The sequence below is a fragment of the Enoplosus armatus genome, chromosome 6 (assembly GCF_043641665.1).
Source record: "Enoplosus armatus isolate fEnoArm2 chromosome 6, fEnoArm2.hap1, whole genome shotgun sequence".
Taxonomy (NCBI): Eukaryota; Metazoa; Chordata; class Actinopteri; order Centrarchiformes; family Enoplosidae; genus Enoplosus; species Enoplosus armatus.
In genome coordinates, this window is record NC_092185.1 from 10,309,959 (window position 1) to 10,324,978 (window position 15,020).

The following is a 15,020-nucleotide window of genomic DNA, read 5'->3' on the forward strand; positions in this document are numbered from 1 at the left end:
AAAAGATTACCACGGAGAACAGACTGTGGTACAGCTTCTCTTTCAACAAACCTCACCATTTTTCCCCCCATCCAGGCCCTCACAAGACAAGACTGCAGCATTTTTCAAAAGCAATGCAAACCCTGCATTCGTATTGCAGTTGTTTTTTTATGGATGAATCTCAACAAGATTGTCCCAAAAAACTCGGACAGAAATATTAAGTGCCCCAGTGTCTGCAAGAGCATGCCATCCATCATGCTGTACACTGGTCTCAAGTGATGAACGACAACCTCCCAACATGTGACAGGGCCGTGGACCTTGTGGAAAATGATTTGGGAAATGCTCAATATATTCAGTTTCCCCAGTGCTTAGCTTTTCAAACTTGTAACCTGCAAACAAGGTATCCATTTGCGATGTTGATATAGCGCATTTAAAATAAAAATGCTCAATTTTGTGAGTTTTTCAGCTTCTGTGTTCATTCCGTCACTGTTTTAGTGATGACACAAAAAGGGGAAGATGTTCAGCTTAAATGGCTTTCTGTATTAGACATTTGTGTGGAGATAATGTGGATAGACATGTATGTATAATGTTGTGTACCAGACAATACTGTAAAATAATAAATTTATTTACCTTTAACATTGTTGCCCTTTGTTTTCAAACAACAACAAAAAATACCAATAGTGGGTCAAACAAGGGATTTATTGGCAAATATGTTTGACAAAGGCTTCAGTCCTGCCCAAGGCATTACACAGTATAGAATACAGTACTTCACATTACAAATATAAAACCTTGCAAATAATGGGACAGATAGTTAGGGAGGCATCAGGTGGGAGGACAGCTGTCAACCATTTAATAATCTAATAGAACCTTACATAATCCTACAGACAGTACTTTGTTTTTTATACTTCAGACAAAATGCAAGTGGATTTATTGACCTTTTAAGTTAAAAATGAGGTACAAAAACAGATGAGTGACATTGCCATCTCCAGGCTAACTATATTCTTTCAAGTCCTTCACTTGCCGAGGGCTTTATCCAGATTTGTCTTGATGGCGTCGAGGAAGTCTGTAGTATTGACGTAGTGCTCGTTCAGCTTGACACTGAGAAGGCAAGACGAGAGAGCAGATCAGAAAAGTCAATACCATACTTTAAGAAACCATAAAACACAATACAATCAGTAACCTTCATCATTTCTATTGTTATTACTATTATTATCATTATTATCATTGTTTAGCATTAATTCATGATGTTGGTTAATAACAGCATCATCAGTACTTTAACCATTAGAATGGGCAAGATGCATGATATAGGTTTTATATAAACACAGTAGGACTTGGTGCTACATGACAGTTGTATTATTTAAAAATGTATTTATTTGTGTGTCTCTAGTTTCTAGAGAATAATGCCTTTAATGACAAAAATAACAATCAATCATTGACATATGTGTGTGCTGTGATGCCTCATGGAAGAAAATGGATGCTTAAAAAGAAAAAAAAAAAAAGAAAAAGGAAAGATCTGTCCAAGCTATGAGGTGAGTTTTTAGATAATCTAGTACATATACCAGTTGTGTGCAGAAACAAGTTTGTAAGCAAGATGGCACATACCTCCACCAGGGCTACGTAACCCTTAAGTAAGGGTTTAAATAAAATGTTTAGAAAATCTTTCATCTTTTGCTGGATCTAGATGGACAATCATACAATAACATGTGCAGTTCTTCATCATTCAGGTGCATTTGTTCATTAGAAACGAGCAAAAATGCACCCTTAAATATTTCACGATGTTAAGAATCCTTTAAAATCTCCTGATTCCACATTTTGATCTGGGCCAAGACTAATCCATTTTTTCCCCCTCGGACCACAGCTCGACTTTCCTCCAAAATTAATTGAAATTGCTTTTATGATATCCTGCTTACAAACAAACAGGAATGAAAACACTACGTAAGGAGGTGAAAAACTCCTCAAACCTTACACCCTGCGGGCTACACAAGACTGTACTGGGTTAAACTCCTGCCAGCTAAATACAAGACGAGGGCATGTTTGGGACAAGGTCTCGAGTTCCCAACTTGTATTACATGCTGGCAGGTCAGAATCAGGGTAAATAACACCCTGTCTTACGTCAGTGTTTCAGACTGATGGTGGTGGTTTAATCAAAGGGAATATTTTCATTCAAAGTTCAAAGAAGAAAATCTGCCAGTGAAAGCACCACACATTCAGTTTTAGGTGCCATTATAAGCTTAATGTCCCAAAACATAAAGATGCTACATGGAATAAATGGACACATACTTCAAATTAGGGCTGCAACTAATGAGTTTTTGTATGATTGATTGATCTGTAGACTATTTTCTCAAACTGAAAATTGTGAAACATAACAATTCCCCACAGCTCAAGGTGAAATCTTAAAATTGCTTGTTTTGTCTGACTAACAGTCAAAAACTATTAAAAGTAAAATAAATTAGAACAGAGAAAAGCAGCAAATCCTCACAACTGAGATACTGGAACCTCGTCATAATAGTTGCACTCGCACCTTTTATCCTACATATTTTAGGTGTAGATAAGAGCTTTCCAGGCAAAACCACGACTACTAGCACAAACTAGGTATATCTAATGAAACAGATATTGCGTATATCATCTTTTATTTTACAGAGTTGACAGAGCTACACCAACAACTACATTATAAAACGTAAGTATTAACACGGAAATGAACTTACTTGGACAGGCCGTGGATGCAGCCCGCGAGGTCCTTGGTCATCGTGCCGCTCTCAACAGTCTCGACACACACCCTCTCCAGAGTCTGGGAGAACCTGCAGATAAACAAAGGTGTTTAGAAAAGGCACTTTCATCTCCGGGTCAGTACGTTTCCAACAAATTTAAACATACTTGATAAGGTCGGGGTTGCCGTCGAGTTTGCCACGATGCTCCAGGCCTCTGGTCCAGGCAAAAATGCTGGCAATGGGGTTGGTGCTGGTCGGCCTTCCCTGAAAGCACAGTTGAGGATGAGAAGCATACTTCTCATTCTCACCACACGATGGCAGTATAACTCCACATATCACACGGTCTGTTTGCAAGGCCATAATTTGTCTTTACTCATTTTCTGTTTCATTGCCTGGTTAAATGCTTTCCAATGCGGAGCCATAAGATTGATAAAGATGGTTACTAACCTTCTGGTGCTCGCGAAAGTGCCTGGTCACAGTGCCATGGGCAGCCTCAGCCTCAATAGTCTTGCCATCGGGGCAAATGAGAACTGATGTCATCAATCCCAGAGAGCCAAAACCTAAAACAGGAAACACAAAATGCACAAATCCTTCCTTGAATGCTACCCACATCTGCTAAAACCATCTCAAATGCTTATAGATTTCAGTATTACGTAACGACATAATATCCCAAGAAGCAGTAGTCGTGTTGCTTTCCAAATATCTCACCCTGTGCGAGGATATCAGACTGAACATCTCCGTCGTAGTTCTTGCAGGCCCACACAAAGGCTCCGGAAGACTTCAGCACTTGGGCGACCATATCATCAATGAGCCTGTGCTCATACCAGATCTTCAGTTTGTCAAACTCAGGCTTATAGTGCCTGTAGGAAGCACAAATAATCATCAATAATCATCATCAACTAAAGCTACTTTTTGCTTATAATTTTGTACTTAAACAAAATACATTTTTAATGTTTTACGTTCCATTTTACCAATGACAATGACATGTGTCTATTTGTGCATAAAAGAGAGAAGACACTCACTTCTGGAAGATATCCTCGAAGATGTCTTTAAACCTGCCATCGTAGGCTTTAAGAATGGTGTTCTTTGTGCTCATGTACAGCGGCCACTTCTTGCCAATAGCATACTGGAAGCAGCTGTGTGCAAAGCCTGTAATAGACTGTTAGGGGGGGAAATACAAACAGTTCACAACTGCTGTCGCATTTTATCAGTAGTACAGAGGTTAACAACCTTCCCCTTGACAAGCTGAAAGTCATCTGCTATGACCTCTGATGTTGTTAAATCAAACAGAGCTGTGCTGATGAAGGCAAACAAAACAGAAGCAAAGCAGGTTGAAAAGATGTCAGTCTACTGCAACAACTGCTGTGTCAATTTTACAAAAAGCCTACGGCAGAATGTAACAGCACCATCAGGTTCCCTTTAAATACACAGTCTCATGAGTATCCTGAGGGATAACTTAAGTCCTAACAATCCATATGCCTAAATAGGTAGAGATGGAACTACTGGCAAGAATTAAGTAAGTCTTTATTATTTTGTATTCTTCTCAGTGATAAATGAATATTTTAAAGCAACAGATACAAAGAAAAGGTCCGACACATTTTCTGAAGCTTACACCTACAACATTTCATTAGCAAACAGACATTTCAATCTGACAAGCATCTCACTCAGGTATGCAGGACCCTTTCTTATCTTTTATCCAGAGACTGGCTTTTAAGGAAACGATTGTCCCTAAACACTTTTGTTGAGTACAGAGGGAAACCTTGTGTGTTAAAGTGAGAAAAACTTAAAGCTAAGTCCTTTCTTATTGTTGACAAATCCCATTAAAAAGTATTGGACGTTAAGTAAGCACAAGTATTTTCTGTGTAGCCAAAGCTTGATATAGCTTATTCCTCTATTGTTGTCCAAAAACTATTAAAAACACATCTACGAACCACACTGTGACATGTTCCTTCCTTATGATGAGTATGAACTGTGGTTTATTTTGAGTCCTGTTGCCATAAATATCAAATTTGTGGTAGAAATAGCCCCCAACAAATTCACAATCTACTTCTGTTTGAGAAACATTTGCTAAAAACTACAAGTAAAAAAACAAAACAATTTAAGTATTTATTTCACGTTTTGTTTAAATGGGATTTGTTGACAATATTCCAGTCTTATCCGTTAAATAGAAGTATACACTCACCTCATCCGTGTTGTACATGCCCATTCCACAGCCACCAGCAGGGAAGTCATACACCTCCCACTCCTTGCCTGCACTACCATCAGCAGGTGAGAAGATAATCTTGAATTTGCCGGGCTGGTCGATAACAAAGTCTGTTGCTCTGTACTGCACGAGAAACACAAGTCTCATTAACTTTAAGAAATATGATATCAGTCTTGAAATGGTTTCTTGTTACCTTGGGCTCAAGAGGTGAAAGAAACATTACTGCAAACTGAATTGCTACATTTCCCTTCAGTGTTTTAGGACGAGACTCACCTGATCGCCAAAGGCGTGTCTGCCAATGGTGATGGGCTGCGTCCAGCCTGGAACAAGCCTGGGAATGTTCTTGCAGATGATTGGCTCACGGAAGACGGTGCCGCCCAGGATGTTCCTGATGGTTCCGTTGGGACTCTTCCACATCTTCTTCAGGCTAAACTCTGATAAAAAAAAAAACAACAAAAAAAAACAAACACATAAATGACTCAGACACATGCTACAGAGCACCAAACAACAAGATCATGGGTTCATCTTTATGTACACTGCCTGTCAAATATTTATGAGCACCCTACATGTTAAGATGCCCACTGGAAATACTTCAGTTTCCAGTTTGCACACAGGAGACGGTCATTTGCCTAAAAACAGCTCTGTAATTAGAAATATATGTATAACAGGTTATCAAAGATGTGCTCCGTACCTTCCACTCTGGCTTCGTCGGGTGTGATGGTGGCACACTTAACCGCCACATGGTACTTCTTAGTAGCTAGGGCAGAGTCGATGGTGACCTGGTCATCAGTCTGGTCACGGTACGGCAGACCCAGGTCATAATACTTCAGCTCAACATCAACATTGGACAGAATGAGCTAAAAAGTACCACAAAAACAAAAAAACACAAACAATAATTAGCATCTACTAACTACACTGTTCAGCTGCCTAGAAAACTTTATTCAGTCTGGTCTCCTGAGAGATTCAATAACCATAATTTAATGCAATCCATTCTGGGATCACTGGGATTGTTAACACCCGAGACATTAAACGGCAGCTCTGCAAACAATACAACTCATCAGTTGTCATGAAAACATTCAGGGATTTTATCTCATGCTTCTCCACGTTTTCTTCCTGAGCCAACGCACCATCTGCTCTCTCCGGAGGCAATCAGCCAGTGACTGAATGAAACATCACACAGGCCCCTCCCCCCACCACATCATACACACATAATCTTCCACATAACCCTCTCCTCACATCCACGTGTTGGTCTGTGATATAAAAATAGGCGAGTCAGACAGCGTGGGCATGTCCTCCTCAGGAGACTCACACCAGTGCTTGTGTGTTTACCCCTCCACCCCTCTGCGCCACTTTATCACCTTCTCTTTGATGAACTCCCAGATGATCCTGGTCATCTCGTCTCCGTCCATCTCCACCACCGGCTGGGACACCTTGATGCGTTTGTCGGCATCTGTCAATCACACATAGTGAAGGGTTCAAGTAAAACCAGCTTTTCATTCACAGCTAGATGCTTTATTTTATTTAAGGGTCAAAGACTTCTGAGCAACAATCATAAACACAGGAAACTACATTGTCTGGGAAAAGAAATGAGAGATCCTGCAGAGGACAGTGTTTTCTGTTTCGTTTACATTTGCCAGATAACGTGCCTCAGGCTGCAACCAACTATTATTCCCATTATCGATTAATCCCTACTCATTTAAAATTGCTTAATCATTCAGTCTATGAAGCAGTAGTGAAAAAACAAAATCAAAATTTCAAATAATCTAACCTGGAAGTCATTTTAGTTTGAAAAATTACTGAATCAATTACCAAAATTGTAGCAGATGCATTTCTGTTGATCGATTTATTAAAACTTATTTTTTTTTAAGCTCCATTGGGGACTTCTTGCTATTACTTTACATGTTAATATCATTACAATCTTTTAACAATTTCACCTGGTGCTAACATGATTAGACAACTGAAAATAATTAACGGTGGCCATTTAAATAAAAACCTCATTTTTTCAGTAAAATACCAAACATTTGCTGGCTACAGCTTCTCAAACGCAAGGATTTGCCTGCTTTGCACTTAAGAGTTTAACAAACAAATAATACATTTATGCTAACATACAGTGTGCATTATTTGTGGCTAACAAACTGCAAAGTCAATTTTTAAAGAAAAAATAGTAAAATTTTAACACTTGCGTTGTTTATATTAATGTTTTCTTGCTAGCCGTCTTCCTCCCTGCATTTTGTTGGCACTTTGCTACATTTCTTGACTCATTACTGCCCTCCACCATCAATCAGTGGAATAGCCTAAATCTGGCATCAGGAAAGTATTGCGTTGCAGAACGTGTGATACAAACAAAAACACTGCTCCATAGTGCGACAAGTTGCCAAAACCTCCACAGGGTACCTTTAAGCTGTAGTTGCAACCCTAATTATAATTCACATTGGGCCCGTCAGAAAATACAAATTCAATATCTAGTTACAGATCTTGTTGGTTTTACTTTTAATATACAGTCCACAGTTGTATTTTACATACTATGATATTAATTATAAGAAAATATAACCACTTTCAAAAGTTAAAAATTTTAAACACACCTTAACTTTAATAAGTCAAAGTGTGCTTTATTTTCATGCAGACAATGCCTTCTGAGAGAGTAGTCTCAACTTCTTTGCGTTCCAGTTGGATCAACGTAGATTAGCATCTCTAATCATTTCTGCTCTCATTCTGCTAAGTGTGTGAGAGTCCTGCCAGCAGGACCATTTCAGTGAATAGAAAAGTACAGGGGGAGGTGTAGAGGATCAAGTGACTCTCAGATTTCCCAACCAAGTTAATTCCCCCCCACTGCTACCAAAGCCTTCCCAGAATAACACAAGTAATCATAAAGGAGTCTGGTGGAATCCTTACACAACCAACTTTTCCTAATATATTAAATTAGTTTAATAAAATATTTTTTTTAAAAAACGTGGGCTTGTGAAGACCTAGTTGGGATTATGAAGTCTTGGTAACACCTGTCAAAACAGTCTCTGCCCTGCCGACTACAGACACATGGTGACCATGACGCACTGAAAATAACCTCATATCAAAGACAGATGTCACCTTTACGTTATGTCTATGTTACGCAATAGCATAAAGCAGACAGAAAGACATGACATGAGCATAAGTAGTACTTCAGTGTTGCTGATTTGGGTGTTTGTTTGTTTTTTTAAACAGACCTATTTCTCTTCAGGACAAAGACCACAGCACATGTGAAATACAATGTCTATGTTTTTGAATATTTTCTGCTGGTAACCTCTCTTATTGTTTGGGCTTTGGATTTTTCAAGCAAAAAATCAAAATATTCCACAGTTATCAGTTGTAAGGATGTACTTCTTTTCTTTGTGAAATTTAATTGCAAACTGAATTTTGGGATTTTTGTAATGTTGGTTGGACAAATTTGAAGATGTAACCTTGGCCTTTATAAATCTGATTTCTCACTATTTTCTGACTATTCTATGATCAACCAAATGATGATATGAGAAAGTAACTGGCAAATTAATCAGTAATGAAAATAACTGCAAGCTGCTACTCTATTCGTCATCAACGTGTGTTGAATAGGGAAAATCAATCCATCAAATAGTAGACTAGAAATCAGCTTTTCCAAACCACTATCACTCATACTGTATGTTCATGGACATAAGTTGGCAGTAGAAATATTAACTGGATTTTTGTTATTTAATAACAGACTATCATTCTCCATCTGCTATTGGAACAGTATAGTCTCTGCAGCAGTGCATTATGGGAAAGTCATTAACAGCCACTGTTTGGCATAGTTTCTGACTCGTTTAACCTAAATCTGCTAAAAACACGGCTCTCCTATCACAGTGCAGGGGGAGGGCAGCGCAGGAGGAAGCTGAGTCGGTTATGTAATGTCCAAGCGTATCAACAAACTGGACGCTGAAGGGCGAGCTGAAACAAAGTCATGTGGGCCTGCCTCCCACATCATTCATACATGCATGGAGGATAGGTCTGCACGATTTTCTTTTCCCACCACTAGCTTAAGACAAAGCGAGTCAGTAGCAGAAATATACAACCAAGTATAAAATGGTGGAATGGAAGAATTGCACTGGAAATCATATTTTGGTGCATAAAGCATGGGTCTGTTGATAAGATCGGCCTCCATTTAAAACAAAATATTAAACACAAGAGCAAATGGAAAACAGTCAGTTACTTTCAGTCTAGACATATCTTTGACGAGGATTGGGTCCCATTCAAAATGTTTTGATTCTGGTACCAAAACAATACTTTATATTTTACTTTGAGTGCTATAATTCACATAACCACACTTCTCAAATGCCTCTGTATTGAATGTTGTCTAGGCTGTGAAATAGTTTGCCTAAGTGCAGTGTAAAAACCAACAAATTGTGATTTTTACCAGGAAACATCTGATGAAAGATAAGTAAACAAGACTAACAATCAGACCTTGCATTCAGTACCAACTTTCAGTATTTAGCGGTTTTAAAAATCCTGTCTGTAGCTCTGGGTACTTTCAACTAATTTGAGAACTGAACTGTGATCACTGAGATCTTTACAATGTGCTCAACATTACTTGTGCAATATACATTAGGGGCAACCAGTCAAAGGCAGTCTGAAACAATGTGTGCCTTGACAAGATGACCGGAATAACCTTTGTATACGTGTCCTCTCTGGTTAACTTTCAACACTTTTAATCCTAGACCAAGAAAAGGCATTGACACAGTAAACAAAACGACTCAAATCGAGCTGCAGGCAAGATGTGAGAAGGTCGGTTAATGAACTGTTAAACCGAACTCGAAATGCCGACCAAAAAAAAAGGAAGCTATGGCAAATGCAAAGCTGCAAAGTTGGATACTAACGGGACCATTACCCCTTCTTTGTAAAAGTCTACTGCCAATCAAAAACAGCATGTTGGCCAATTTTATGAGCACTGTGAAATTTAAAACAGCATGTAATTGCAGCAAACGACTGCTGGCAAAGACAATGGAGTTATTTTTTAGTTTTTAAAGAAGAGGAAAAAGTTTTGACAATCATCTAGTCTCAAATCATACTTGTTCTGACAATCTTAGATATGTCACAAAGATTGGCACACTGCTTTCTAACCCTGATCATTTCTGAATTGAACACCAAACAGCATACAGTGACAATGCTGCTTCAGGTGTATGTTAACAAATATCAGACCTATCGCAGGCATCAGACGGATCTTTTAACATGGGTTTAAGAGTAGCTGCTTTAACAACACAGTTTGTTTTATCTACCTGAGACATTCCTGATGGTGCAAACTGGGCTACCATCATTCACCATTGACAGGTAGGCACACGAATGACATGTTGATTCAATAACACTCAAGATCAAAGTGCCCTTCAGTTGACCCACTGCTTTATAAACACTAACTGTTGGTGCTAGTTTGGGCTGCATGGAGACATGTATCCACAACACCAGAGATTACAGTGTTTCCCTGTACGAAATTTAGGATGTCTGCAGAGCCCACGTGATAAATCTGGACAACAAAAAAAAAAGAGAAACTCATTTTGATTTCTCTCCTGGCACTGACCTAAATAAAGATCATATTTATAAAACGTTTAGAGCCAATATAGCAGTAAGAAGCCACAAGGGGTTTTAGAGTCACAATGCCACAATGTCAGAAGTGGTAAAATAAATGTGCAGCTCTCAGCTGTAGAGTGAATGCAACCCAGATGGAAAACATAATGTAGGACAGACGAGCACTGGCAGCGGCAGCCATTGCTCTCTATAGCGGAGCCTCGTATGCGTTGACTGACCTTGTGAAAAGTTTTCTAAGTCCGAGTCGCACTAATAACGTGATGGCTGAAGAGCAGCTCGTCAGTTCGGATCTGGACAACAGATTTAAGTCGATTCTGAGTGATAACAATTGTATTTTAGCCACACGAGCAATGACATTTCCGCACAGCTAAAAAAAAACAAAACCGGACGATTCATTTGATTCATCGGCTGCCAGTTTTTGCATGGCAATTTATCCTCCTCATTTCTTCTTACGAGGAATAGCGGAATGTAAACTTGCCCAGACATATGTGTTCTTAGTACATTTCTGACCGTTAGCTAACGTTTAATTAATGTATGTGACCACAACATCTTCGCGTTGTCATCAACTGTTCCTCAAACTTTGGATGGGGAAGACAAAGACGGTCGGTTCGTTTCCCCGGCCCTCATCTCTCTCGACGTTTACTGCCTCCTGATTATGTAAACAACCTGCACTCGACCGGGCATAACACAACCAATAAGACGCTCGGAAGCGTTTTAAAGCCCCCAAACTCCAAAAAAACATCAACAGTATTAACAGCATCCCCGTTTGCTAACAGAACGCGCAACTTGGCTAGCATAGCCGCGTAGCACGGCGCCACCGGCTTCTAACGGCCGGCTGATTGTGTGGCTCTCTGGCTCGGCTGACATTAGCTTGCCAGTGTTAAAAGGCGTCAGCTTATCACAAAGCTAGATCAGGCAGCAGTTAACCGTCAACACAATGATGCTGAGGACGACCCCGGTTAACCCTCTCCACTCACAGTTTCTTTGAGGCAAAGTCTGGCAATTTGCAGCCGGCGCAAGCACCGCGGGGTTTCTGGAAAAAGCAGCGGCAGACCTCGAAAGAGAGCTGAGGACTTTCAGATATCCAGCCATGTCTCTCGCCGGCCCGAATCACTTTGCGATTGACACTCGACAGAACACAGAGCAAAGAGAGGGCACAGTGGTCCGAGGCTCTCGGCAATATAGTGAGCAGAAGTCGCAGCACCGCCCTTCTTCGCCCCCCCGGCGGGATACGCTGAGTGCTACGTCAGAGGCACACAGAGGACGGACCGAAACGACATCGCGGTGAAACTCCGCAGCTTCTCCACCGTCCAGACAAGTCCAGAGCAGGGTCAACTCTGGAGCTTCTCCTGTCAGGATGATCCCAAGCGAAGGTCACTGTCTGCCATCACTGCTGTTTATACATTAAATGTAGTTAGGTTCTTGATTTCTTTCATCACAACCACAATACTCCCACACACTGTAGAAATGGATCTAGAAATGACACTGATTCTCTCAGAACATTTGAAGACATTTTTACAGTTTCACACCAAAACTGTGGATGTGCAATGAATATTGGGTACCTTAAAGTACCTGAATTTTATTGTCAGGCATGGACCAAGCCCCCAAAACACTGGACCATACATTTCCAATAATGCATCTCTTGCAATGCATTTTTTCAGACTTTGGGAAGTCTCCAGATCCACAGATGGTATCATTTAACTAATTTCACAGTGTAAAATCAGTGAAGCACCCCTTTAAAAGGGCACCATAAGCCCCTTATAAAGCTTGCCAACACTATGTCAATTTAGATTGCCCACAATATGTACGTTGTGTACTTGATTGTCTGTGCCTCCTCTGAAGATACTTAAGGTCAATATAACCTTTTATACTGCAGACATATAACTTATTATGTAATGTAGGGTAAGTGCAAATTTATGGGGGGGAAATAGCCTCAAAGATGTATGTTAGTGGAAGAAATGGTCCTTTAAGGACCAAAGCACAATTTAGTATTTTTCTGAAATAATTCTGCCAGTGATTATTTGCCTTAAGACAATATACTTGCTCTTGAGGCAAACACCATTTTTTAGAGTATGAATGCATCAAACGTGTTGGAAAGCCGTTTTGTAATATTAGATAGATGAGAACCTATTGAAAAGCCAATAACAGTAATTATAATGACACATTTATTGTTTGGAAGCAACTTGGAAGACTACGACCATGTGTAAAATGTGCACAACCTCAATATAGCAGGTGAACAGAATGAATACAGTATTTACAATATGTTTATTGGGATGCAAAAACAGGGTATAAAAAATAGTTCACTATTAAACTGATCAAATATATTACGTTTGCACTTGTGGATAACAAATATACGGAACTTGGATATATGCAGAACTAGCTGTTTATCTTGTTAAAGATCCAGTAAATAGTTCAGACAGAGGGACAATGTGCAAAGATATATGTGTATTGTTTATTGAACCTTGATGGAAATATAAACAGATTTAGAATAGAAACAAAATGTGTGTGTGCTATTACGCAGAACATGATCCACAAATGTACAGTGCATGCAGACCAGACTGAGAAGAGAGCAATATTTTTTTTGTAAAAGAAGCATAACCTCACAGGGTTTGTTTTATTAGTAAGAAAAAGCCCAGATACTTGTTCTGGTGCAACAGGAGTTAACTCAAGTACACATTAAAAATTGACAGACATGGTGAAAGTTATTGCGTTCTCATATCATCTGCAGGACGGGTACAGGATAGTCACATTCCAAAATGTCTCGGCAGAGGGCCCTCTAATTTTAGCAGGGGAAGGTTACCATACTGGGAGAGAGACTGGGAAGTGTGCAGAGCAGTCACATGACGGGCTTGGTGGTGAGCCAGCAAAAGAGACAGCCAGGTCACCTCTGAAGTACGCTTTCATTTGGGAATAGGGGGCCTGCATTGAAAAAGGTCGGCTATCGAAAGGCCTAATAATAAAACGCAGTAATCTATAAACATACAGTGTCTTGAGCTGCAAGAAAAATAACATTCTTCAACTTATATTTATAACATGAATGTCAGTGAAAGGTCAATGGCTTTCTGTCCCTGATATGCACAGTTTTGTCCTGCACATGTAATGAGAGACTGTAGTGCAGAATTATTGTGTCCAGACAGGGACAGTGGCAGTTACATAATCTTTCAGACTTTCTACGGTGACCTTTGAACTTATGGTATGTAAACAGTGTCCACATTCTGCCCACCTTCACAGACACTCAGCAGTTCTCCTCAGTGTTAACAGACACTCTCAGATGTTACCCTGTAAACCTCAAGGTCAAAGCTCTATATTTAGGCTACTCCATTGTGCTTTAAAGTTAAAGAGAAATAAGTCACCCCTGACGACCTGACACATTAAAACTTTACCCTCATAAAAGACAAGGAACAAAATGTTTTATTTCAAGAGTCAGTTGCTCAGCTGCAGCTCTGATCAGACTTTAATTTAGCTCTGAGGGTGTAATGCTATTATTACTGTCATCTTGGTGCTACTGCTGTGCTTCTTCTTTTGTCTGCTGTACAACAGCAGAGGCACATCTTAATTTGCTAGTAGGAGTTTAGGATATAATTTGATGCTATATAAAGTACTTTCCCTGTGTTCTTAGGACTTGAATGATGACTGTGAATATAAAAAATAAAACAGTCTGGGGCCTGATATGATGTATATACTCCATCTGCTGGACGCCTTTAGAAGGCACTGAGACGGTGTTGTGAGCCTACAGTGACCTCTGCTGGAGGGTTTGTAGGAATTTGATTTCAGATTATGGATTTGTTCATTTACCAACAACATTTTAAAACAATGTTATGAAAGGATCTCAACGGCAACTTCAATTTGAACTTTATTGTCCCCAGAGGGTAATTTGTCTTGAAACAGGGGGAAACAGAACAAACAGACTTGAACATAATTTACATAAAACATGATAAAATACATAAAACATATGATATAGAAATGCAAAACATGTGCTTAAACACCAACACAAGCTGACACAACACAACGTGCAATACAGTCTGTGTGTTGTGACCTGGAGATCAGCCATCATCATCCAACCTGGTCATCAATGGTTAAAGCATCATGACCGTCACTGGCCTCCAGTAAGTTTTAGGAGACATTTACGATTCTTGTATTTGTCTATAAATGTGTTTCCCCCGACTACATACTTTATATGATGCAAAGACATGTCCCTGGCACTACTGTACCAAAAAAAAACAAAGATGCTTTTGAGATGTTAAAACTCACCTTTTTAACCTTGCATTTACTTAGAGCTTCCATTTGTTGATTATGTTCACTTTTGCTCAATCTTAGAAATGCATGATTGATAAGATGGTAATGGTCAGTGGTTATGGTGATAATGATTGTGTTATATTTTCATTTCATTTTCATTTCTTCTTTTATTTCTTAACTGTTTATTATTTTACCTCCCTTTTTTAATGTATTTACATTTTTTAACTGTTCTTTAAATGTAACAACTTGTTTTATCTTTGTTTTGTAAAGCACTTTGAGCTGTATTTCGTGTATGAAAGGTGTTATATAGATACAAAAAAATAAATATATAA

At 39.3% G+C, this 15,020-nt stretch overlaps 1 protein-coding gene across 1 annotated transcript; it reads right to left on the minus strand.

Moving 5' to 3' along the window:
• Window positions 1-659: 659 nt before the first annotated feature.
• On the minus strand, window positions 660-11,589 carry idh2 (isocitrate dehydrogenase (NADP(+)) 2). Its single transcript, XM_070907703.1, has 11 exons — window positions 11,430-11,589; window positions 6,249-6,340; window positions 5,582-5,747; window positions 5,164-5,324; window positions 4,870-5,013; window positions 3,710-3,846; window positions 3,396-3,547; window positions 3,135-3,247; window positions 2,854-2,951; window positions 2,685-2,777; window positions 660-1,077 (listed from the first exon to the last, which is right to left on the minus strand). The coding sequence occupies exons 1-11, from the start codon at window positions 11,542-11,544 to the stop codon at window positions 993-995; spliced, it is 1,356 nt and encodes a 451-aa protein (XP_070763804.1). The 5' UTR covers window positions 11,545-11,589; the 3' UTR covers window positions 660-992.
• Window positions 11,590-15,020: the final 3,431 nt, after the last annotated feature.

Coding starts and splice junctions, on each gene's coding strand:
- idh2 (XM_070907703.1), bottom strand. CDS start 11,544: ATGGCTGGATATCTGAAAGTCCTCAGCTCTCTTTCGAGGTCTGCCGCT. Junction 3,847..4,869: donor GCATGTACAACACGGATGAG/GTGAGTGTATAC, acceptor CCCCCCTAACAG/TCTATTACAGGCTTTGCACA. Junction 3,548..3,709: donor TTCGAGGATATCTTCCAGAA/GTGAGTGTCTTC, acceptor TGCTTCCTACAG/GCACTATAAGCCTGAGTTTG.